The sequence below is a fragment of the Anas platyrhynchos genome, chromosome 11 (assembly GCF_047663525.1).
Source record: "Anas platyrhynchos isolate ZD024472 breed Pekin duck chromosome 11, IASCAAS_PekinDuck_T2T, whole genome shotgun sequence".
Lineage (NCBI taxonomy): Eukaryota > Metazoa > Chordata > Aves > Anseriformes > Anatidae > Anas > Anas platyrhynchos.
In genome coordinates, this window is record NC_092597.1 from 16,544,266 (window position 1) to 16,567,425 (window position 23,160).

The window sequence follows — 23,160 nt, forward strand, 5'->3', positions numbered from 1 at the left end:
GAAACCATGAAATTGGCACTGTTTTGACATGGAAGCTGTAAACAGTGTGCAGGTTCACTCTAAACTGGATCACTGTCCTTTGAGTTATGAAACACAACAAAACTTCCAGCAAGCCAGGTCAGAATTCTGAATTACTAAAGCAAGGAGAAATTACATGACTTTTGCCTCGATCAGGATTTAGTTATAAATAATTTTTTTTTTTTTTCTTCATTTAGCTATAAATGTATTACATGGAAGAATAAAACGAGAAGCTGGGTTTCCCCCTTTCCAATTCTGAGTTAAAATAGGATTTAGCTATTTCTCATAGCTCTGATACACAGATTCTATTAAAGCCATGATAGCTTCCTATTGGCAAGTCTTGAGCGTGAATAATTGTAAAAACCAGAGTTATACCGTGAATATTATTTAGTTGTGTGTGTCAAATGATACATAGTCAGCTGTAGCTAACTTACCACATTGCTACAGGGGCAAGCCTCTTGTTTAAAATCCACACTAGATTTTCAGCTGCCAAACACTAGATTTTTTTTCCTGGATTCCCGTTAACAAACCACAAGGAACTTTTATGAAAATGGAAAAGTCTGAAGTATGATTTTTGCCTTCAAAATAAACACTGCCATAAAGCAACACATTTGTAAAGAAGTCACAAGTTCATTGAGGATGAAAGGAAAACAATCCAGATTTCCAGACTGTGCCTGAAAACAATTCAGCTTCCAAACCTACCCAAGCCAGAAGTCTGAAAGGTAGACCTACATGGTTTGACTAAAGTTGAATAAATAGGAAACAAAATGTAGCGATGCAAAAGATGACTTAAATTACCGCAGTGCTTGCAAGAGAAAAAGCACTCTAATCTTGCAGAACTCCATTTTTACCAGATTTGTAACAACAGGCATTTGAATGTCAGAAAAACTCTGCAGGGATCCATAATGCAAAGAACCATACATCAGATATATCTGACCTGTCATAGAGTTTTCAGATGTACACAGCTGCTCCCGTAGCTTTTCCACATCATCTGGGTGAACTTGCTCGTACAAAGTGCTGCCAAACCATTCGGACTGAGGCTGGTTCAGCACAGGAGTCACAGAATCAGATACGTAGATGACTCTTCCAGTCTCAGCTGCAACTACAAACAGGAACCCATCTGCAGCCTCCAGGATAAGATGTTTCAGTTCCTTTCAAAGAAAGGATTTGATTAGAAGGCCAGCAAGAAAAAGGAATTAAGTAACACATATGTCACTGCCAAAGAATATTGTTTTCTTGTGACTTTAATAGATGAGCACAACGTTGGGAGAATTTTTTATTGTAGTATTGAAAAAAAAAAAAAAACATCCAAATTAGCAGCAGAATATAAATTGCTGACCTTAGTAACAAACAATATTGTTTTCCTTTATTGCCTTTGATTTGGTTATCTCAATGCACTTTAAGAAAATAAACTAAAACTCACTGCCTGGTGCATGATAGATATCTAATATTTTTTTTTATAAAGTTATTTAGGAGTACAAACAGAGGAAATGAAGGGCTAGAACTCATATGGCAGACCCATCCCTTAATTAAATATCCTGGATAATTTAACTGGAAAGAAAACAACAAGACTTTTTGTTTGTTTTCTTTTTTTTTTTTTTTTTTCTTCTCCCCCTCAGGATAAGTTCTGTTTGTAAATTAAACAGTCGGTGGATAAAAGACAGAAACTGTAATGGGGCAACAACAGGAATCCTCAGCCTCGTCTCCTATTAGGATGCCCAAGCCATCACACAAGAAACTTATACTATTTCTTGCTTTCCTTTTCCAACTTGTGGACACAAAGCTTCTGAGACCCAAGATGACTGCAACACCCTTGCCCTTTCCCTTTCTTTATGTGGTCTCCTGCTCATTGTCCTGATCACTTCTGCCTGAGATACCCACATATCTGCCTGAGACATAGCACCCAGAGCCTCCAATCGACCTTGGGATCAGAAGTTGTGGGACACAGACCTTTAAATCAAGGCAGTTCTGTCCCTCACTTTCAGACATTTGGTCTAGACACCCAATATCTTGAATTGCATATGCAAACAGCTCTTTGCATGCATCACACACAAACACTGCCTTTGGTTAACAGAGCTTGAAAACTTATGATGTGAAAAGATGACAACTATCTCCCCAGTTCACGAAAACAAGCTTGCACAGCCCTTGCCTGGCGCCTTCAGCAAGAATCAGGGCTTACTAGGATACAGCAGTGAGTTACTGCATCTGAAACTCATATAGCGAGCTTCCTGAGCCCCATTTCAGGTTAGATAGCACAGCATGGCTGGTGTGAGAGTGGCAGATACTACCTGATAAGGTAAGGATCAAAATCTAATTAATTCTACTAAAGCCCAAAAGAAATGGATAACACATCTGAAGAAACACTTAACAGACTGAAGATTTCTGCTGGCTTCAACTTCTTTACTGTAGAGAAAGCACATCACTTCTGAATCCCTTAGTACAGTAAAAAACAAAACAAAACAAAACAAACTCTCACTGCAAGATGGCTGCACTATACAGAGGACAAGGAATATATAATTAACTGCTTTGAATATATAATTAACAAAAGATAAGCTCTGTCATCCTGTAAAGTTCAAAAGCCAAGTTGCAAGGACAAGTGAGCAAGATGCCCTACCAAAAGCCAGTTGAATGTCAGTCCCTCTAGAAGCACACTTCAGGAAAGCCAGAATATGTAGAGATGTGAACACTCAGAGGTCAGCAACAGCTGCTGTTTCTCTAACAGAAAGAAGTAGTACCTCTAGCCATAACTTACATGTGTAAGTACTTATACTGTTCAGACCACAAAAATGCACATTACACTCATTGGACTTCAAAAACAATGAAGGTGGTAGGAATTTCCAGTGCACTCTGTTAAGCACAGGTTTTCTTTGAAAACTGGGTGCATGTTCCCTCCTCCTCCATCAAAAATGTAACCTCAGCTGCTACAGATGGGACTCATCTCAGCCCAGTTCAGCCGCCTAGAACTTATGCATTGAAACTAAACAATTTTTTAAATCTTCCTTTAAACTAAGGATGGAGAGGCAGATTTTTGCAGATTCCTTTCTATCTTTTCTAGAGAAACTGTGTTAGGACAGGAGGAACCCAGTCCTAGAGATGAATAGTCATCTCCAATGACAATGGACTGCCTGTGATTTTCTTTTCAGAAGGACAGACCTCAATGTTAAGTATCACCTTATGCCATGAAAATGGACAAGAATGTCCATTCTGCAGCTTCAGAGCAAGGGATCTCTCATATGGTTATGATAAAGTCCAAAAACTCACAAGAAACCTGTGTTCATTTACGTCTTGGTTATTTAGCTTGTACCAGTTACTACTCAACAGTGAAGGGTCAAACTGAGACCATACTCCTCTCAGCACTTCCTCACACCACTGAAGACCACAAACCAGAGAAAACAGCTATTTGTGAAAAAACACACTACCTGTTCTGTAAGAAACGAAGGCTTGTAAGCTCCATCAGTAGATTTATTTCCAGTGCCCCTCATTGATTTCATGTGTGAAACAGCCATCCGAAGAATCGTCAGCTTGTCAGGTTTACGAGCCAACGCACTACAAGTGGGTACCATATCAGACAGTTCGGTGATGTACTGTGTCATCTTATTTCTTCGGCGCCTCTCAATTTCACTGTGATTCTCCCTGATCATTTAGAGAAACACCAAACCAACAGAAAAGCAGACAGGATCAGTGTAAGAATTTCAATCAGAGGTAATAAATCATAATACTTCACACTTGTTTTGCAGCTTTCCCTCCAGGAGAGCAAAGTACTTTACAAAGCTAAGCACTATTATCTCTCAGTTTATAGACAGAAAATCCAGGCCACAGAAGGATAAATGTGAAAAGAACCCATATTTCTAGCCTATTTGTTTCTGGCCTTAATCTCTTAAGCAGTTTAGTATCCTTTGTTGAAGGACTAATAATGGAAGTAGAAAAATACGAGGTACTGACACCTGTCAACTCCTGCCAAATGCCCAAATTTGCTGCAGATGTCCTGCATCTCACAGCTTCCAGTCCTTGCTCTAGGTGTTGGCTCTGCTTGCAAGAGGCCTCCTTCAGAGGAAAGCTCTCGCTAACAACTGGATCGTGTCAGGAGTAAGAGTCAGTTCTGACTGACAGCTAAAAAAAAGAAAAAGCCTACACCCACAACCACCCACTTAAGGACAACATAGGTCTCCAGTCCTGTAATGCTTTGTGGAAAGTCCCACATCCCGGTACAAAGCCACAGGCCTGCAGGGAGATGCTACAGGCCTACAGGATCAGACAGGACTGGGACTATATATGGTATAAGAGTACATACCAAAAAAAAAAAGTAAATAAATAAAATGAATACAAAAGACAGCAAGTAAACATCTGGCTTGTCAGACAAAGATCAGAATTTATGTACAAGAACAATCTAACACAGCAGGGAAGTAACAATGACAGTACTTGATGCTGCCCCGCTTCAGGCCGAGCTCCAGTGTTCTCATCTTTTATAGAAAACATATGACTGAGCTGGTGAGCCAAATCTGAGAATTCTCAAAACTGACAGTCACCAAAGTCTGCCAGGGCTGAAGATCTGAGAGTTCAGTTCTCCCTTACTGTAAATCACCACTGCTTGATCGCTATCAAGGAATTTCACCAATAAATGCAGAACCGAGAGACAGTCCAAAAGGACCTAGAAGACTTCTCTGCCTAGTACTTATATTTCAGATACTGTACCTGTCAGGTGGCAGCTAAATACAAGTACACAAGAGGTATGTGATGCTTCGGATGTCAAAGTAGCATCTTCCACTGATTTCAATGAGCTGTGCATGGCATTTTCTTGTGGGATCTCTGGCTGATCCAACAAGATGTGAAAGGTGATCACATGGAGAGTCCACCAGCATTGGTCAGTACAGAAACACAAATTTACAAGAAACTGCAACATTCTTTGGAACTGAATGTTATGAAGAGTGATCATGAAAGGCTTAGCACACTTTTCAACTACTTTAATAATGGAGCCCTTTCTGAAAATGCAGAGAAAAATCCAAGCTATAGCATGCTGCTTCCTGAAATAGTGGAATGCATGGGCTTGCCCTGCTTTACAATGTATATCCTCTCCCCTGCACACGCAGGAGTTTTAAGTATAGGGCACTGCATCCAGAATTACTAAGTGTTAGGGCTCCATGCTGTTATTATTCCTATTGATGCCTGTGCTTACTGTATCTACACCCAGGAAATGCAGGTATGGATCCCAGCAATGACAGCCCATGGTGTTTTAGTACATCACAGAGTCCCTTAGCTAAGGTCTCTATTGACTTGCTGTCTGTTACAACTTAATAACAAACCTTTCCATTTCAAATGGCTGATACACAGTCTTTGTGTGGGTCTGCACATATGTGGGAGAGATCACTGCCTGTGGGAGTTGGACTGTGTACATACAAACAAGTAGAACATCTTGTGTGACAGTGTGCATGTACGTAAGAGCATGTGTGTTCAAGTCTTTATTACATGACGATAAATACAGACAAGGGGAAGAAAAATGCATTTTTACACGATGAAAGCTTGGTCTAAGTTCAGCATTTTCTCAGAAATGGTGGCTGAGAGACAAGAGAGACAAAGAACACACATTCAACACATATTTTACATTTATAAATACATATTTCATTGTCTGCCACTAAAGTATTTTGATACTAATGATCATTATAAACAACCATTATAAGGAGTAAACAGACTGCAGGACTTCCTGAGAAGAAAGAGAAGAATATCCAATAGTCCATTTATTTCGTTTATGATCATAAAAGCTAAAAAGTATTAGTATGTTAACCAATTGGCCATGAAAAAGTTCAACCAAACAAAAACCCTGAAACTTTCCTGAAACTAGTTCAAATTTAAACCCTTAAAAGAAAAAGATGGGCTGTGCTCCTTTTCCAAAAGGGCCTGCCCAGGGAACCCTGGCATTCATAAACATGTGCAGGATGATGTCCTAATTCTGTCAATTCCAGCTTTGTTTTTGTGTGGATGTTTTGGAGGCACATTACATTTTTGGAGATTGTGGGAGCTGATCCAAACCCACTTTGGTCCAGCGTTAGTGTTTCTGACTTCAAGCACTTTTGGATCAGTCAACCCTTCTGACAGTCAGAACTGCATCATATAAAATAAAAATGGGGGCAAACCATTTTAGATTTTCCTTTTTCATACCTGGCCATCCTTTCTGTGTCAGCAGTACTTTGATCATCTTCCCACCTAGAAACAAAATAACCAGCTCTCTAAGCTAACGCACAAATACTGAGATGTTTTGGATATGACCATTCCCCTCTTTTCTCTCAGCAGAAGACCTCTACGGAACACGCCTACCTTGCAAACTTTTCCTTATCACCAGAGATTTGATCACCATCATACCTATAAACAAAAGATAGCAAGTAAATTTACAAGGGTTATACATTGCACTAAAGTCAACACACAGCAGAAAGCAAAGAGGTTCACAACTGCAAACTATTACAAATAACAGCAAGAAATATGAGGGCATGAAAATAATAAAGCAAAGAAAATGTGGAGTTTAATGAAACTTCCAAGCCATGCTGATTCAAAAACTTCATTTGTACATTTAAAACAAGTTGAAGACGTATTTCAGTGGATTTATGCAGACACTCCGACATACACTTATTGCTTGGGAAACTTAACAACCAGCACCATTACGGAAAACACCACTGAGCTTCTATCAGCAGCAGCCCATGAAATATTCATTGCTGTGTTGGAAGTGAATGAGCTGTATCTTTCCCAGATTGCAACCACAACTCGCTCCTTTCAGTAGAGGGCACTGATGGTCTACAGATAACATGGGAGGGCACAGACACACACTTAAGTGCAATGCAATATATAGGGATGCCTTCAGAAAAAAGCTCTGGTAGGTATCTATGATGTACCATCTGTTGGCAAGACTGTCAGGCAGATGAAACTGCTAGGTAAATAGAAGTGATATTAAAACTGGCATAAAGATCTAGAAGTAAACAGTTATCTCATTCCCTCCCAAATCAACAGAAGTTAGATGCCCAAACAGGTACTCGTGGTGTATCACTGTCAACTGTACGGAGGAAATCCAGATCAATGGGACTTCAGCCCCACAGGATTGAATTTTCACTGCTTCTGAAGTGCTATTCCAGAGATGGCACCAATATGATGTTTTACTAAAAAAGGACATGCTCTTTTTCCTTTCCCTTCCCTAAAAACATACTAATCCTTCAAAATTAGATTTTGCTAAAGTAGTTACAAAAAGATGCATTTTTTGCATCTTGAAAACAAATATCTTACTTTTGAAGAAACCAAAAATGCTTTTTTCCAAAACGGAAAAAGTATGTTTTTGAAAATGCAAAAAAAAAAAAAAAAAAAAAAAAAAAGCTAACAGGTTTTCTACAAGTGAGGAGTATCACTGGTTAAGAACAGACCAGTAAGATTTTGCATTAGAATTATGTCTTTCCAAAACAATGTCATTTATTACTACAGAGAGCCTATGAAGCTTTCACTTATTACTTGATAAGGAAACACAGCATAACTAAGCATCTTTTCTCTTCTAAAACCTAATTATTAGGTTTTTATCATCTGAAATGAGTTAAAAGTAATTTTAAGTACCACAAACGTGCAAGTTCCTCTATGAGGCTTCATATTTTCCTTCCTCACTGATTCAAACTCTCATGACAAAGCTTAAGTGAGACTTGAGCTGCATTCCTTCCTACATTGTTTTAGCACTAACACCCTCAAAACCTTCAAGTGAAAATGTTACTTTTTTCCACTTGACCCTGCCCTGAGAACATACTGTGCTCAAACAATTTTAAACAATACAGATTCAATGAGGAATGGCCACATGCCATTAGGTGAGAAGTCCATGCATGTGTCTCCAGGTGACAGTGAGAAGTCATGCAGGTACCTGAGCTGCCTTGGAACTCCCTGAGAAGCAAGGTGTGTTAACACACATGGAGCACCATGCTAACACCACTACTTCTAGTGCTGCTGCTAGGTTAGGGATTGCCTACTCATTCTGGTCTGGCTGGCTGGGCTGAAGATGCTGTTGCCTCCAGCTACTCTTTTCTCCCTTCCAGTCTCCCAGCTGACCTCTACGAGTGCATTAGTGAGGTACTTCAGTCAAGGCAAGCTGGGTTAGCTTAAACTTGTAAAAAGCAATTCTTTGCTAACTAACTAGTTTTGGCCAACACAAGCTATGAATCAGTTATGTGAGCAGCTTGGAGAAGGGAAAAAGTCCTAGAAGGAGGATAACTAAAAATAACATCTCCTTGAGAGGTCAACCATGGCCAGAAGAGGATGTCTGCACGTGGCCCTGGGCATCTCTACATTGTTTTTCTGTACCCTCTCTAAAAGCAGAACAATCTGTTTTGTTTGTTTGTTTTTACATCATTTAAGATTTAAATATCATATTTTGATCTGGCATCTAAAATCAGAGAGTCTTACGCACTCTACACCATACTTCTCCAATAAAAATAATGGAAATATTGGCTTTCCCCACAACCCATGGCTGAAGCAAGGCTGGAGAAAGACCAACTCATGTGCGCAACTGTGCCTAGAAACCCTCATGCTTATGCAGACAAAAATCAGATCATATTAATTAGTAATCTTGTACCCTTAAACACATCTTCTACCAAACGTTAGACTAGCCCTCAGACCAGGAGTTTTGATGCCACAGACTGGAATATTCTTTGTGTAAAAGACACCAGCTCAACTTGTGTGCTGCTGGTCCTGTCCAGGAGGTTATGTTATGGTGTTGCAACACATCCTGTTAAAACCCTGTGCTTGAATATGGCTGCTGCTATATAGCTGCAATTACAATTTGAATGATCAGCAGTTATCCGTAGGCCTCACAGGATCTATTCTCAGTGCAGCCACTTGGTTTCTAATGAAAAAATGCAAACAGCGTGACTGGAACAAAAGGAAAAGTGAAAAATGGCAATGATGCTTTGATGTTTGTTTTTGTTTCTAGCATAGAATATTCCACATTAACTTTAACATTTATTTTGGCAATTCCTACTATTCAGTTACACCTAATGGTACATAATGACCTTTAATCTTAAAAAAACAACCCATGCCTCTAGGATCTGTCAGATTGTCTTAACAAGTAGTTAGTATCTGAACTAATTTTGAAATAAAATTCTTTTTCAGTGGCAAAAAGACAACTTCAGCAATGTCAAATTATCAAAATTCATTTACAGCAGTTGAAATACTAAGCTATGTCAAATGAGAAAAATTGTGATTTTTAGCTGCAGAGTGAAATTATGACACAAACATTCTGTCAGCTTTGTAAGCCAATAACTACATTAAGCAGATTTTTGCCAGTGTGCCTAATTTGCAGAGGAAGCTGGTAAACTGTAACTAGAATTTAGGTCAAGCTGTTGGCAATTTCTTCAGCCCATATCCACAGAGACTATAAAACAGCAGTAGTGGGACAGCTGTCTTTCTCCACTGAAAAAGTAAGAAATTTGGCCAACTCTTCATAAAGGCTCACCTTGAAAATTTGCTGGGCCCTTCCCCATCTTCATCATCGAAATCCATTCTGTAAAAGCAAGATTTCCAAATATGTAATAATGAAATTGGCAATGGCGACATGAACATTCAAGTCAATGGTTCGCAATCTTGTTTGATATATATTTTGACTGGGGGTAGTGATGGCTGTAGACTCGTCTTGCTCATACTCTCCAGACCCCCTAAAAGTAGCTTATTAGCTGCCAGGAATACAAAGAACACAAGTTAAAAAACAACAAAAAAAAAAAACAACCAACAACCACCACCACCAGAATGAAACAAAAAAAAAAAACAAACAACACCCTGTTCTGATACACAAAAATCCACACTGCTAAAATCAACAAATAAAAGGAAATATTAAACAAATGCAATTCTTGTGAAACAGCCAGAAGTGCTATATCTCACAGGCCTGATAGAAATCTACAGAAATTAAAGGTAGAGCAGTATGAACTCCCAGCCTCTTCGCCAAAAAGATTATGTATTTCACCTCTATTGATCATAACCATGGCACACTCTTAGACCTGTCCTATATCACCAGTAATTTCACATGAATTACCAACCAGGCTGTAGGTAGCAATTACCTGGCTGTAGACAGCAATTACTTTGTAGTATACCTTACCTAGGCCATATTAAAATGACCTGTGGGTCTACTGTGCCCCCAACTTACCTGCTTTATGTCCCAGACCTTCTTCTTAAGTAAAAGAGATGAGCTCTTCCTTGGGCCAAATCCTAGCCCTCCAGTTAGGATGCTCTAGGGAGCCATAAAATGCAAGAACCTCTTTCTTCACTTTACACAGAGACACTAGGAAGATTAACCTCCTAAATTAGTCACCTAGATTACTTTCCTACACTACGCAGCATGATTACCTCCTTCCTGTTGATATTGTCACTACAAAGCTTTTTACAAAGTATTTTTTTACATTTTTGTATCCCTAAGAAGAGGTAGACAAATAGATATCCTGATTACAAGGGGGCGACTCTGGCATTATGTCAGACTAAGAACCATCTGATATAAAATTACCATATACAATTATTGTGTTAGTGTATTTATTTTAATAAGAAGCTATGTTAGTATGGCAGAGACTTGAGCAGTCACATAAATGTAATTCATGTAGATAGGAAATCATTGTTTTTTTTTGCAAATGGTTTTGTTGGGTTTCTTTACACTTGAAGCTTTCTAGCATTTCAGTGTAATATAATACAATTTATATAATTAAAATTTTGATGCATCTACTACTTCATGTTAACAATAGATACATGTCATATTAAAGGCAAAACCCTGAAAAGTGACAATATTTAACTCAATATTAAAAAACAAACAAAAACAAACAAACAAACAAAAAAAAAACTACTTTCCAATTAAAAATTAAGACATACATGCAGAGTATGGGATCAGTGGTGTAAAAATAGTCTTTAAAATTGCACAAACATACAGCAGAATGTGCTCCAGTTAGACAATACAGCCTTGCTTCCTAATTTTGATATCAAAGATACATCTGACTCACAGCAATCTACGTACAATCAGGACATGAGCAGCAAATAAGCACAGGAATTGGAAATGGTATTAGAAAAGACAGAGTAATATTTTCCAGATGGCAATAGTGATTATTCATTTCTAAAGGAAGCAAGGAGAAAACCATTTTCCCAAAAGAGTCTTAAGAAGAGATGCACATTTAATTTGGTTGTTTGATGCAATCATCATTGTCACTATAAATTACATTCTTGCTCACCTAATTATCACCAAACCCAGTTTCTAAATCACTTCCCTTGCCAGTGACCTCTCAGCTGCATTGCGCAGAACAACACCGACCTCCAGCGGCCAGCGACATCTCCTGTGCAGAAGCACTAAGCCAGGAGGACCCTGCGATGTGCTGCTAGACCCAAACGTGGCCTTTGGTGCTGGCATCCACAGCCTGGATTTCCTCAGACGTGCAGCAGCACTAATTGTATTTTAACATTTGTGCATTATCATCTTGTTGAAGCTGTCCTCTTACCTACCTGCTTCTTCCCCACATAGCAGTGTGCCTTTATGCACATAGATGTGTATATACAATAGCCCAGAACCAACTTTGGGGTTGGGTTATTTCGCTCACAGTGCTTCTGCTTACACCAAAAATGTGAAAGTCAATGTTAGGTGAGAGCTGTTTCATTTTAAGTAAAGCACACACTCAGGCAGGCACTGGGCTGGCTGCAGCTAGAACAACTTGCAAAATCATCACATCAGGTATATCCTTCCCTAGTTTCACTGGCAACTGAAAACACAACTGAGATAAAGCTGGAGTTTCAAGCGTAGGGAACATGGGCAGAAAAAAATACATAGCCATACTACAGGGAAAAGACTTTTCCCCAGAGATGTAGTAAGACCCTGCTTAAATTTGGGATGCAATATTTTTTTAATTTATTTTTCTTCCTCTCCAATACACTAGGATTCCATACTGGAGTAGATTTTCTTAGCTTCCCGCCAAATACTCTAGCTGAGTGCTAAGAAATGGATTTTCCCCTCAAAAATCAAATATTGTCTCTGCTGCACTTTAGACTGTTTTATTATTACCAGAATATAATACCAAGAATTACAGAGAGCCTGATGACAGTTTAAGGCTCGATCCTGCTGCCCATGCTCAATGCATAGTCCCACTTACTCCTTACTCCCTTCTTACCCAAATGGCTGGCTATCAGCTTCTCATCTCATAAGATCTTGATGGGTTAATACCCATAGGTAACCCCTACCATATGCATAGTAGGCTCATCACTGCAGAAACTCTTTGTCTAGGGTGCAATGCCAGACTGCAGCATACTAAATCTCTAAATAACACCTTTGCTTTGTTCAACTACCAAAAAATCTTGACTTCTTTCCAAATGCAATAATATAAAAAAAGAAGAAATTGAACATGTAGTTCACGAAAATGTCAATACTTGTAAAAATGCAAATATATCTGCCCTCTCTTTGTTAATAAATAAGTTTCCCACTTTCACATTTCACTGTGCAAAATGAAAAAAAAAAAATCCTCTAAAAGTCTGAAAAAAAAAACACCCTCAGGTTTAAAGTCAGTGATTCTAAATTCCTGCCAGAACCACTCCATCTGCTTTGTAGTAAGGCAAAGTGAAAGGTAAGGAATCAGCTGCAACCTTTAGCTGAACACAGCAGAACACACAAAAATAATATTCCAACAAACTCCCCATACCCTGGCAGATAAGATCTTCTGTTCAGATAGAATATATTGCACAGTACCAAAGCAATTGAAGCAACCTCGAAGAAGACAAATGACATCATTTCAGAAGTTTCTGAAAGAGTATCTTATCTTCATTTAAAATTCCCATTAAAAAGAGACTTTAAAAAAGAACTGCACTGTGCTCTTTTGTTTTGAGGAGGGAGCATAAGTCTTATTTTCCTCTTTCACACTGCTCTCATCAATTGTGAAAAGATCTGATGTACGAGGTACTAAGTAAAACATATTTTCCTCAAAAGATGTGTGGGTAACATAAATAATGTGACAAAATATTTTTTATTACTGATTTTTAATTAGGAACATTTTCATACAATAAAACAATTCACAATGCAAGGTGGTTCTGCACAGGTTAAAAAATGAGATGGCAGAGAATTTGAACACAACAAAATAATTACGTAAAAATCCCAAGCAGTGTCAAAAGATGGCTTGCCACGATTATTTGGTATAGGAAGGGGCAGGTAGGAATGATGGGGCAGAGCTGCTGAGATAAGGATGAGGATCTGCACTACAGCCCTTTGTTCGGTGCAAGACAGGGGCACCCAGGGAGAGAGATTGCTGGCTGTGGTCTCTTCTTCCCCAGATCTCCCCATTCTGTGCCTGAGAAACAGCAAGACCATGTGCTGAACTGAAACAAAACCAATGCCTCTGTAAAAGCAAACAAAAAAACAGCCCTTCCTCCCCAAGTACAGATAACCAAGGAGGGCAAAAAAGCACCATTTATCCTCTACCTTAAACATAAAGACTTCACTTTATGTTCAGTAGTTACTGATCACAGCGATGTTTTCTCTTATGCACTACTAGGCTGTCACTTTATTTCTATGGAGTGCTTGGTATAATTTATAGAAAGGAAAAATATTTTTCTGAGCTGTCGGTGAAGCTGAATGCCTGCACCACAGAACACCTCCTGGATAGCCAATGAGTTTAAACTGATCTACATTCAAGTCCATACAGCAATTATTCTGCCAGCTTGCCTCAGCAATTATGAGAAAAGAAACAATTTTCAGAGATAACTGGAGCTAGAAAAGACGACTGTGTTCATGAGCTATATTCCTTTATGTCTGACACAAAGCATTCATTTCTAAAATGCCCAAGGATTTAGGTGTACAAAGATATATCGCCAGGACAGTAATGAAAGGACCAAGTGTTAGCTGCAACTTTGTTCAAAGAGAAGCTTCAAGGAATTAGACACAGCAGGCATTCTTTCCCTCCAGGCCTGAATATGTACACACTGAACAAAAAAAACGCACCCTTGGCTCAGGCTTGAAGAAGGGTTATTAGTTTAGAGCTACGGTGCACAGATAAAGTACCACAGTATGGATATAACAGCAAATCTGTACTATCTTATTCACTGAATTTGCATATTAAATACATTTGAAATCATTTGGTTTTGCGTTCTTCCTATCCTCCCCCACTCCGGTTCCTTGCAAATAGATTGACGATATTTAAAATGCAACATTTAAAGCAGAGCTTTCAATTAATATCAAGTCAGGATTTAATATAATCAGAAGATTTCACAGTCAGCAGCATCAGCCCTTGGTAACAGTAATTTGCAAACTTGTATTCGGAGTTGACATGGTTTATGATCAAAAAAGAGATCAACTATCCTGCAACTCAAAAGCACAGAAGGTTATACAAGCCATGGAGCAATAAAAATATGTTAATGCTTTGTTTTCTCTTCTGAGGGCAACTTTGAAAAGGCTTTTTCACTGAACAGTTTCAAATTAAAAATGGGAGGGCTGTTAAAAACAGATTTCAGGAATTTTTCAGAGCGGTTCTATACAGTTAGCTCAGCATACGGAAGCACACTCCAAGGGGAACAACCTCCAAACTGTCCTGCCCAAAGAAGCTCCCTCAGAGCAAACGCCCCAAGTGCTCAGCTCACACCAGCTCATTTCTGCATCCAAGGCAAGGTCCACGTTCTCCTCTCTCAACCTGTTCCAGGAACGAGACTCCAGCACCAGTACTTGGGCAGGCACCCAGAATGGGCAGCACGTCTTGGCCAGCCATCCCTAGGGCAGCGCTCACGGGGAATCAGGTCTTCTCAGTGAAGATTTTATTCACACTATCGATCCCATTAAGTCCTACCACCGTAATATTTAGGGCTAAGTATAATACTAACCAATCTCTTTTGCAGGCACACTTTTACCAGAGGTATCTCAGGGAAAGAATCAACATTACTTGCAATCAACCATTTGTTAAGGAAAAAACAAACAAACAAACAGTATTTTTGGTATTTCTGATAGTATTAGAGAGTGTTTTTCTGCTCTTCTGCATCTCTTGATATGTTTTTTCTTCTAATACAGAAGATTACTATCAGCTGCCATGGAACAATGTGATGTGGAAAAACTATGGCTACACCATGCCAACCTTTATATTTTATAACAAATCTTCTTCTTTAGCAGAACCTTCATCTAGGTTAGGAACTCGATTCAGGCCCTTTCTCCCAGACCTGGGGAGACTACGCAGCATTTCCCATGAAGTTTAGGATATCATACACCACAAACTCTGAACAGAGAAACTACTTGTGCTATTTCTGTATCTGGGACTATAAAGAAAACATTATTAACAGAAGGCATTTATTTGAGAGATTCCAGGTCCAATTTTCAGATGAAGCTGGATAAGTCGGCATGTACAAGTAAGAACACATCTTATTACCTTTATTCAAATGATAAATGCTTTTGAGATTAAACAGACATAGGCAGCACACAAGCATTACACAAAAAACAGCCATGGGACCCAAACTCTGTTTCTGGATGCTTTGCCAAATCCCAAAGTCCTTTGAAGTGTGCAAAGCAACAAACACCACTCCTATCAGCAAGTTTGATCTTGCAGTAAGAGCAGATACGTTGAAAAGAAAAGCAAAACACCAGCAACTAATGCCATAACACAGTTTACCTATATAAACAGTGTATAATAAAGATACAAACACATGTATATTTCCAGTTGTTCAATACAAATAGTTTCCATTCAGCACTGAAAAAAGGGAAATGGCTTACCCAGAGCGGCGCTTTCCTCCTCTGGAAGGCATGGATCCTGCCATTCTCACCTGTCCGCTTGCCATTGGTGCCACCGGCAAAGCCACCGAGCCAGGAATGTCAGATGCCATTTCTGTAATACAGAAGTAGGGAAAAAGGGAGGGGAAAAAGATCTTTTAATCCATCACCTCTAAGGGGAAACCCATGATGACAAAATTACAGAAAAGCCCTTTCAAACATAAACGGGGAAAAGCTTTCCTTTTTATTTCTAAGCAAAAGCAAAGCTCTCCCATCAAAGCCTAGCAAGCTGTCAGCTCCTTTAAAACAAGTGCAGTTTTGTTAATAACCATTATGTGTGCCTTGGGAGATGGCTGAGAGAACACAGCATATACAGCAGGTGCCTCTGCATTAATGTTTACCTATGGGATTGTCACAGTTCTGCTTCTCGGAGGGACTGGCAGAGGACGGCCAACAACCTTTACCAGTAGTTACACTGCCCTGTAGAGATACGTGGGGCTGAATTCCCAAGAGAAATGAAGCTGTACAAACTGAGAAAAATAAAACTTCCAGGACTTCCTGGTTTGCCAGAGAGGTCAAGAGTTTAGAGCAGGAATTAATTATTGGGCAATGCTGTTTTTTTATTATTTACATTTTGGTAGCACTCAGTGGACCAGACTGAACTTAGCAGAGCTCCAAGTCTTCCTGTATTTCTGCGTGGCACCTTGCAGAGCTGACCTGAGCCTGAAATGTAGGCTGGCACTCATCCCTCTGCCAGTGTTCCAGGATTAATGAGATCCCCAAACCTCAAATCCTTAATCTAAGGAACAAAAACAGTGCAACTGTCTTCAGACCACTAGTGGCAAGTACTTCTACAAGCCATCAGTAACAGTCTGTTACACTCTAAAAAAGAAAGATGGAATATAATGTATTTATATCATTTTTTCCTACTCTGCATGTTAAGAACGTTTTGTCTCTGTGCAATTCCGGTAAAGTATGAAAGCAATTAAAACTTTTTAAATGCAGATAAACTTTACTTACTCTGGAGGTAAAAATCTACAGTCATAACATTTAATTATCATGAAAGAAAATGCATCTTCCTTCCAACTTTTCTTTTTTCAAATTTGGCTGAATATCCGGAGCTACAGATAAATATATTTACTAATGGAAAGCAAATCTGTTCAAAAATCCTGCTATTCTTTCCCAACAGATCAATACAAAAGAACTTCAATTATGGAAGCAGGAATCCATGTTTCTTTCATTATGTCTGTAGAGCACTTCATCTCTGCCACTCTTTATATAAACCCATTATGCAGCATTATGCATTTCAAATAGTAACATTTTATCTGTTCACTGATTCCATGAATTTCTTCTGGTGCATTTACTTTTATTAACTCCTTTTCAAGCAAAAAGCAACAGAACAAAATACTCATCCAATATTTTTCAAAAAAAAAAAAAAAAAAAAAAAGTGTGCAAGGACAACCGACAATACCTCTGCCTACATTACCATACCATGAAAAGTCCTGCTGTGTCGAAAGCTTCGGGTATGTGGAATCACTACATTAACGTATATTGGCATATTTCCATACAAATAAAAGCAAGAGCATCTAAACAACTGGTAAAACACTATTTCCAGAAAAAAAGTACTTTTAGTACTCTCATGCCGGTAATTCACTTGGAACATTCAAACTCGCGTTTCATGGATATAACCGAAGGTTATTTTGAAATGCTCTGCTGACTCATTTGTTAAAACAGATGGTGAAAACCATAAATCTACCTGCAAAGTGTCCCTACCCCTCAGAAACACATTTTAGTGTAAATCATTCAGTAGATCAGTTTTTGCTTTTTTTAATTAGTAATCATAAAACAATTTCAAATCAATTGACTGGTATTTTAAGGGACTGAACATAATGCTGTATTTGTAATGAGAAATTCTTGCAGCCTCCTTTTCCTCAAGGATAAAAGAAAATTGAAGAAAACCATGCCAAGTGTTGGATTCATCTCCTCTTCAAAGTATGGAAGTAAAGGAGATTATTTAAGTTAACTTTACAGATTGAAATAGAAATGACACCATCCTTGCCCTACTATGCATCCAGTGCTTAGGGATGTATCTGAATCAGGTTGAGTAGCCCTCTTTTTGTAGGGCCCTTGCTCTTGTCACTGACTACTCTGGCAGACTCATATAGTTCTAATCAGATGTCCAATTTAGGTGGTTGTGGCTAGGCAAAATGAGTTGGGTTTCTGCTCTTATGTTCAGCCTTTAATGTGTGGAGGCATGAGAAGAAAGGACAGTTAGGGAATGTCAAATAGGAAGGAAAAACAGGAACTGCATGTTTTTAACAAGAAAAAAGAAAAGCACAGGCAGTGGCTACAGGAATGACCAAACCACAGACTCAGCCGTATCAGTGTCCAAAAATACCTGAAAGAAAACATTTTGAAGCATATAATCAGATTGTACCCTGCTAGACAAATGAAGAGTTACTGTGTAGGTATCTTCAATCTCCGGAATGACGCATCAATAAAAACACAATGAAGAAATCAACTTCTTACACAAAATAGCCTTTGAACATGTCTTCACAATCCTAGGAGAACAAAATTAAGTTGATTGAGTTAACTGCCCTAAGAGGATGTATTCAAAAATTTCCATTTCCAAGATACAAGAACAGGAAAATAAAATCAGGGACTTCACACACATTAAAGCTCAGCTAAGAGTGCCTATAATTTCAGGCCCTTAAAATCAGAAGGATTTCCCTTAAGGGACAGCCAGGTATGACAGCCCTGTGCGTACAACCATGCATAAGACACCCAATTTACCTTTCCACTTCAGAGCCCACCATGCCAAGGCACCACCAGCCACTGCGTGACCTCTTACAGCTTTCACAAAACCCCAGGGAGTGGATGCACCCTGCTAACAAAAGCAGTCAGCTTTCCAAGCTTTCTTTCCTGCCATCAAATAATATTTTTTTGAGTTCTGAAGAGGGTGAAACCAGAGGGTGGGCTGGGTCTCCCCAAGCCACGTCAGGCACACAGCGAGGAAAGCAATGCAGTACTCAGTACTTTGGATCACTCAGTACCCCACCGAAGCAAGCAGGGCAGCAGAGGAGCATCCTCCTTCCACGGTCTCAGTGCACAAGCAGTGACACCAGAGCACAGAAGGGAGGCTCCAGGAGCAGAGCTGACAAAGTGACCCCACTGCAGCTTCCAGTACCCAGCTGAGCATCACCCACGCTGGACAGCTGCTCTAGAAATGGAAGCACTGGATTGTGGCTGCAAAGCCTCTGCTCACAAACCGAGCTGCTCCCTGCCTTCCCCTCCAGGTTGCAAGAACGTCTGGGGAGACAATGGAAGAGGTTTGAGCTGCTTCCCAAATTATTTCCATCTCTGTTGCTTTTGGATGCTTGCTGATGAACAGATCTTTGATGTTATTTACATTTATAAAAGAGGGTTTTATAAGCAGGATGGGATAACTACAAAATGGGCTGGTAAGGAAAGTAGGAAAGAGATATCTTAGAAAACAAAGGCCAGTGTGGGAGGACAGAGCCAGAAGAATCCACTAGAACAGCCAGCTTCTTCTCTAAGCACTGGAGACCAGAGAAGGTTACTGTATGTCCCTGCTCCAGAAGGAGAGACAGGGGACAAGTAACCCCGCATAGACCACAATCTCTGACAGAAATATTGTCATAGATGGGTACTTCATGGAGCTTATTACCTTAAAAAAAAAAAAAAAAAAAAAAAAAAAAAAAAAAAAAAAAGTGTGCATTGGTCCAAGACCTACTAACAGTCATCATGAGAAGAGTCAGATGTCATTGTCTTAAGTTGCATGAAAACACATTTTGGGCAGCCCCCTAAAGTAAACGAAGCTATTCTGCTGTAGCACAAGCTAGTATCAAAGCCCATCACTGCAGAAACAGGTGTCAGGTTGGTTACCCCCCAAAATTAATTAAAGTTAAATAAAAGAAAGGACGTGGTCAACAATCAAAGGATGACGTTTCAAGGCCCACATCCACACAGATGTTAATACTGATGCTCACAGGAGGGTCTCAGCAGCAATGAACAATAGGTAACAAACTGTTCTCTTTCTGAGATTGGACTTCTCGAGTAGACTCTCCTTCTGCCAACAGAAATAAGACAAATATTGCTTACTTTACCCAAAATTAAAACATAAGTATAAAAGTATAATGTTCAGAAAGCAAAACAATGTCAGGCTGAATGCTCAAGAAAATCATCTATAACCTTCATGGCAGTGCTCTGAAAAATAACTTGTTTAAAAGAAGTTCTTTAGCGTCAAACAGAAATTTCTCTTCTGCTGAAAAATGCACACAGTATGTAATTTCAAGGTTAGAAGGTGACCTACAGATCAGCCAAAGAACACAGAAATGCTATTAACGTAGAAATCAGCAAAAACACCCACATTTGCAGTGGATATTCTTCCAGTTACAGACCAGATGACCTAAGAGGCCTTTTCTTATCGCTGCCACGCCTGGGCGCAGGCCTGACTCTGCCACAATCCTCACAGGGACCCTGAGGAGCTGCACTAATCCTGGGACAACATCACTGAGCATTGTAAAAGCAGCAGAATTGGTCTCTATGCTTTTGTCCAGAATTAAATTTACTGCTGAATACGTCAATCTCTGCTCAAACTTTTCTCCAGTGCTGTATATGCCAGATATATTTATATACAGATATATACACCAGATATATTTGAGGATTTCAAAATAATTTAAATAATCTGCAAATGTACATAAAACATACAGATAAAATACAGGGATTTACTCCCAGAAAGTTCCAAGTTAGTCTCAAATTGTTGCAGAGATCTCCACAAAAAGAGCTAGAGGGATTACAAAGCAGAAGACAGAAAGCAAGCTAAATGTTGCATGGGGATAACTTGGAAGCACATGTGAACCACAATCACAAGAATCACTGGACGGGACAACACACACAGATGAATCTGGGCTTTCCTCTTGAGTTTGGGAATTATTAAACCACAGCTCTTAAATCCAAGCAGCAGATCTCAAAGCCCCAGCCCAAATCCAGAGTGAAATCCTGCTCTAGCTCCTCCTGGCTTGCTCACTGGCTTAGACACACGTCCGAGGAGCAAGGCTCTGCAAGTCCAGCTTACAGAAGGACCTGTTAGCCACGCTATTTCCAGCATGCCAAATCGTGCTCTTCTCACCTACACATGCCAACATTAAACCCACCGCCCACAGGAGGTGACAGAAATGCTCTCACCAACTTCAATGGGCTCTGAATCTCTGACGTCAAGTTTAATGACCAGCTCCAGGTCTGCTATGACATGTCAGGTATCACGGAGCATGCTCTCAGCAAGGCTCTCTTATCCTTCAGCATTTACTGTAATTGACGGGATTAAAGTCAGATACCAGCATCTGATTAGACTAACAGGATTCTCCTTATATAAGGAGAAATGTAACAGATTCCTGGCCACTAATCCACAGAATGACCAAGATGTCAATCACCTCCAAGTAAACATGGATCTAAGGCTAAATACAGAAATACGAATGATCCCTCTCCCTCAAACAGCAACATCCACGGACATTTTAAGTATTCCAAGAACGCAGATTTCACAAAGTTCTTTGGAAGCTGCATCTTTCCATGCCCTGAAGTCATTCAGGGGTTAGATGCATCTCAGCAAACAGGTTCTGATTGCAGTCATTTGCAAAGGAGGGTTTCTGCCTAGCACAGAGACATTCAGGAATAAACTAAATTGTATCTCTTACTTTAGAATATGCCAGTGAACATATGAAGCCATCATGTAGCCAAAAATATTTCACAGAAACACCTATGCTAAAACCAAGCTGCATATTTAGTCATTGCTTTTGCATGTTATCTACGGAGATTATAAAACAAGAGATGACTTTAAATGAATATCGGAATTAAAACATTTCATTGTTCCCGTTAACTCTGTTCAATACTGTTTTATTGCAGCTCACTGCCAGATACTTTAAATAGACTCCACATCAGAAAGATCTACTGTACAGAGAGGATATGCAGAAAAGCAAAAATATCCTTTTCTATGCTAACACAATTATCATAGCAAATAAATCAGGAAATAGAATAAATCCCACCTTTAAAGAAGACTCAAAGATGCTATTTCTTTCCTGTGAACAAAACCTTCTTGGAGAGAAATTTTATCCGCATATAAGAAGTGTCAGAAACCTCTGGGAAGAAATGTAGCAGCATTGGTATTCTGCTCAGAAAATGTCATCACAGATCTGTTTACCTTAACTGTGGACCATGATTCAGCCAGTGACAACCGTCTTGCATACTGATCAATTTATTTGCAGCAAAATTACTAACATTTTCTACTTTAACCATTTAGGTTCTGGAAACAGCTACTAAGAAAGGGAGGGCTTTTGTGAATAATATATAAATTCTACTTCATTTTAAAATTTCTCCTCCACCAAAATCAAAATGCCCTGTACTTTGGGGAGGGGGGTGTGTCTCTCACAATCTCAAAGAATAATTAGGGCACATTGTGAGCAGTTACTGGAGAAATGCTCCCTTTTAAAAAATTAATATCAGGGATTTATCATCCTTCAGCATCAGAGATGAACACTAAGCATACATGAAGGGGGGGGGGAACAATGTGATTAAGCTCATCATTTTGGGACACGGCAGAGACTGTCACAGAGCTTTTAAGAGATGCCCTAAGTGGTGGTCTGGAGGCCAAATCCAGCTATCTTGTGCCCACTGCCTTTGCTGTGACACCAACAGCTGTCAGGACAACGAAACCAATCCAGGAGATATCTATCACATCCCATCGGGTAGACTGAGAGAGTAGCTTGAGAAGCCAAAGAGCTGAAATCCTGCATGGCGCCTCCACATTTCACTGCTGTGTCCCAAGGGCAGTTAGAGAAGTCCTGGCATCTCAGTACTAACCATACCTTCTGCATGCCTTGTAGTCCATCACGGGGATGTGCAAAAGGAGGTAGGGTCCAAAAAATTTACTTTTGGGCTCTACTTGTAATTTTAACTGATACAGTTTTGGTCTACTTTATGGGAATTCTTCCTTTAGGTGCCCAACTAGTTGTGAAAGAGGAGATGGATACCTGCTTCTTCATTCCTCCCATCTTCCCGACAAACTGCATGACACCATTTTACCTTCTCACATAATCCTGTGTATTTTTCCCTAGCTGGTTTTCAATTTCTCATTCATAATTCTTTGTTATCTCTTCTTGGCCTATTCAGTATTTGGCTTAGATGAACTATTCCTTGTACTCCGTGTAATAAGCTAACAAATCCAACTTGGCTGACAAGTCATGGTACACTTCAACCCCCTCCCTCCTCACCAAATAATAAGAGGTTGATGGAATTCAAAACATGGAGGAAACACTAAAAAAGATGCCTCGGTGGCTCCTGTTCTGAAAGCTTGTCTCTAGTCTCAGAAAATAATAAACCCCTCAGAAGAAGCTTTGTACCTTCACTGAGGAATGAACTTTGAAGAC

General features: G+C 39.5%; 1 protein-coding gene across 15 annotated transcripts in view; it reads right to left on the reverse strand.

Annotated features, from left to right (window-relative positions):
- ARNT2 (aryl hydrocarbon receptor nuclear translocator 2) overlaps positions 1-23,160 on the reverse strand; it is a 114,037-nt gene that overhangs the window by 65,977 nt on the left and 24,900 nt on the right. For 4 of the 15 annotated variants that reach the window (XM_013106565.5, XM_027465902.3, XM_072043457.1 and 1 more), the window contains exons 2-7: positions 15,722-15,833; positions 9,482-9,529; positions 6,328-6,372; positions 6,172-6,216; positions 3,438-3,651; positions 956-1,169 (exon numbers count right to left, since the gene is read on the reverse strand). In XM_013106565.5, the coding sequence (XP_012962019.1) occupies positions 956-1,169; positions 3,438-3,651; positions 6,172-6,216; positions 6,328-6,372; positions 9,482-9,529; positions 15,722-15,831 (676 nt within the window). In that variant the 5' untranslated portion in view covers positions 15,832-15,833. Of the gene's footprint in view, positions 1-955; positions 1,170-3,437; positions 3,652-4,710; positions 5,571-6,171; positions 6,373-9,481; positions 9,530-15,721; positions 15,834-21,780; positions 21,928-23,160 lie in introns of those variants that run through there. The other 11 variants (XM_072043463.1, XM_072043462.1, XM_072043461.1 and 8 more) reach the window with 8 other exon arrangements.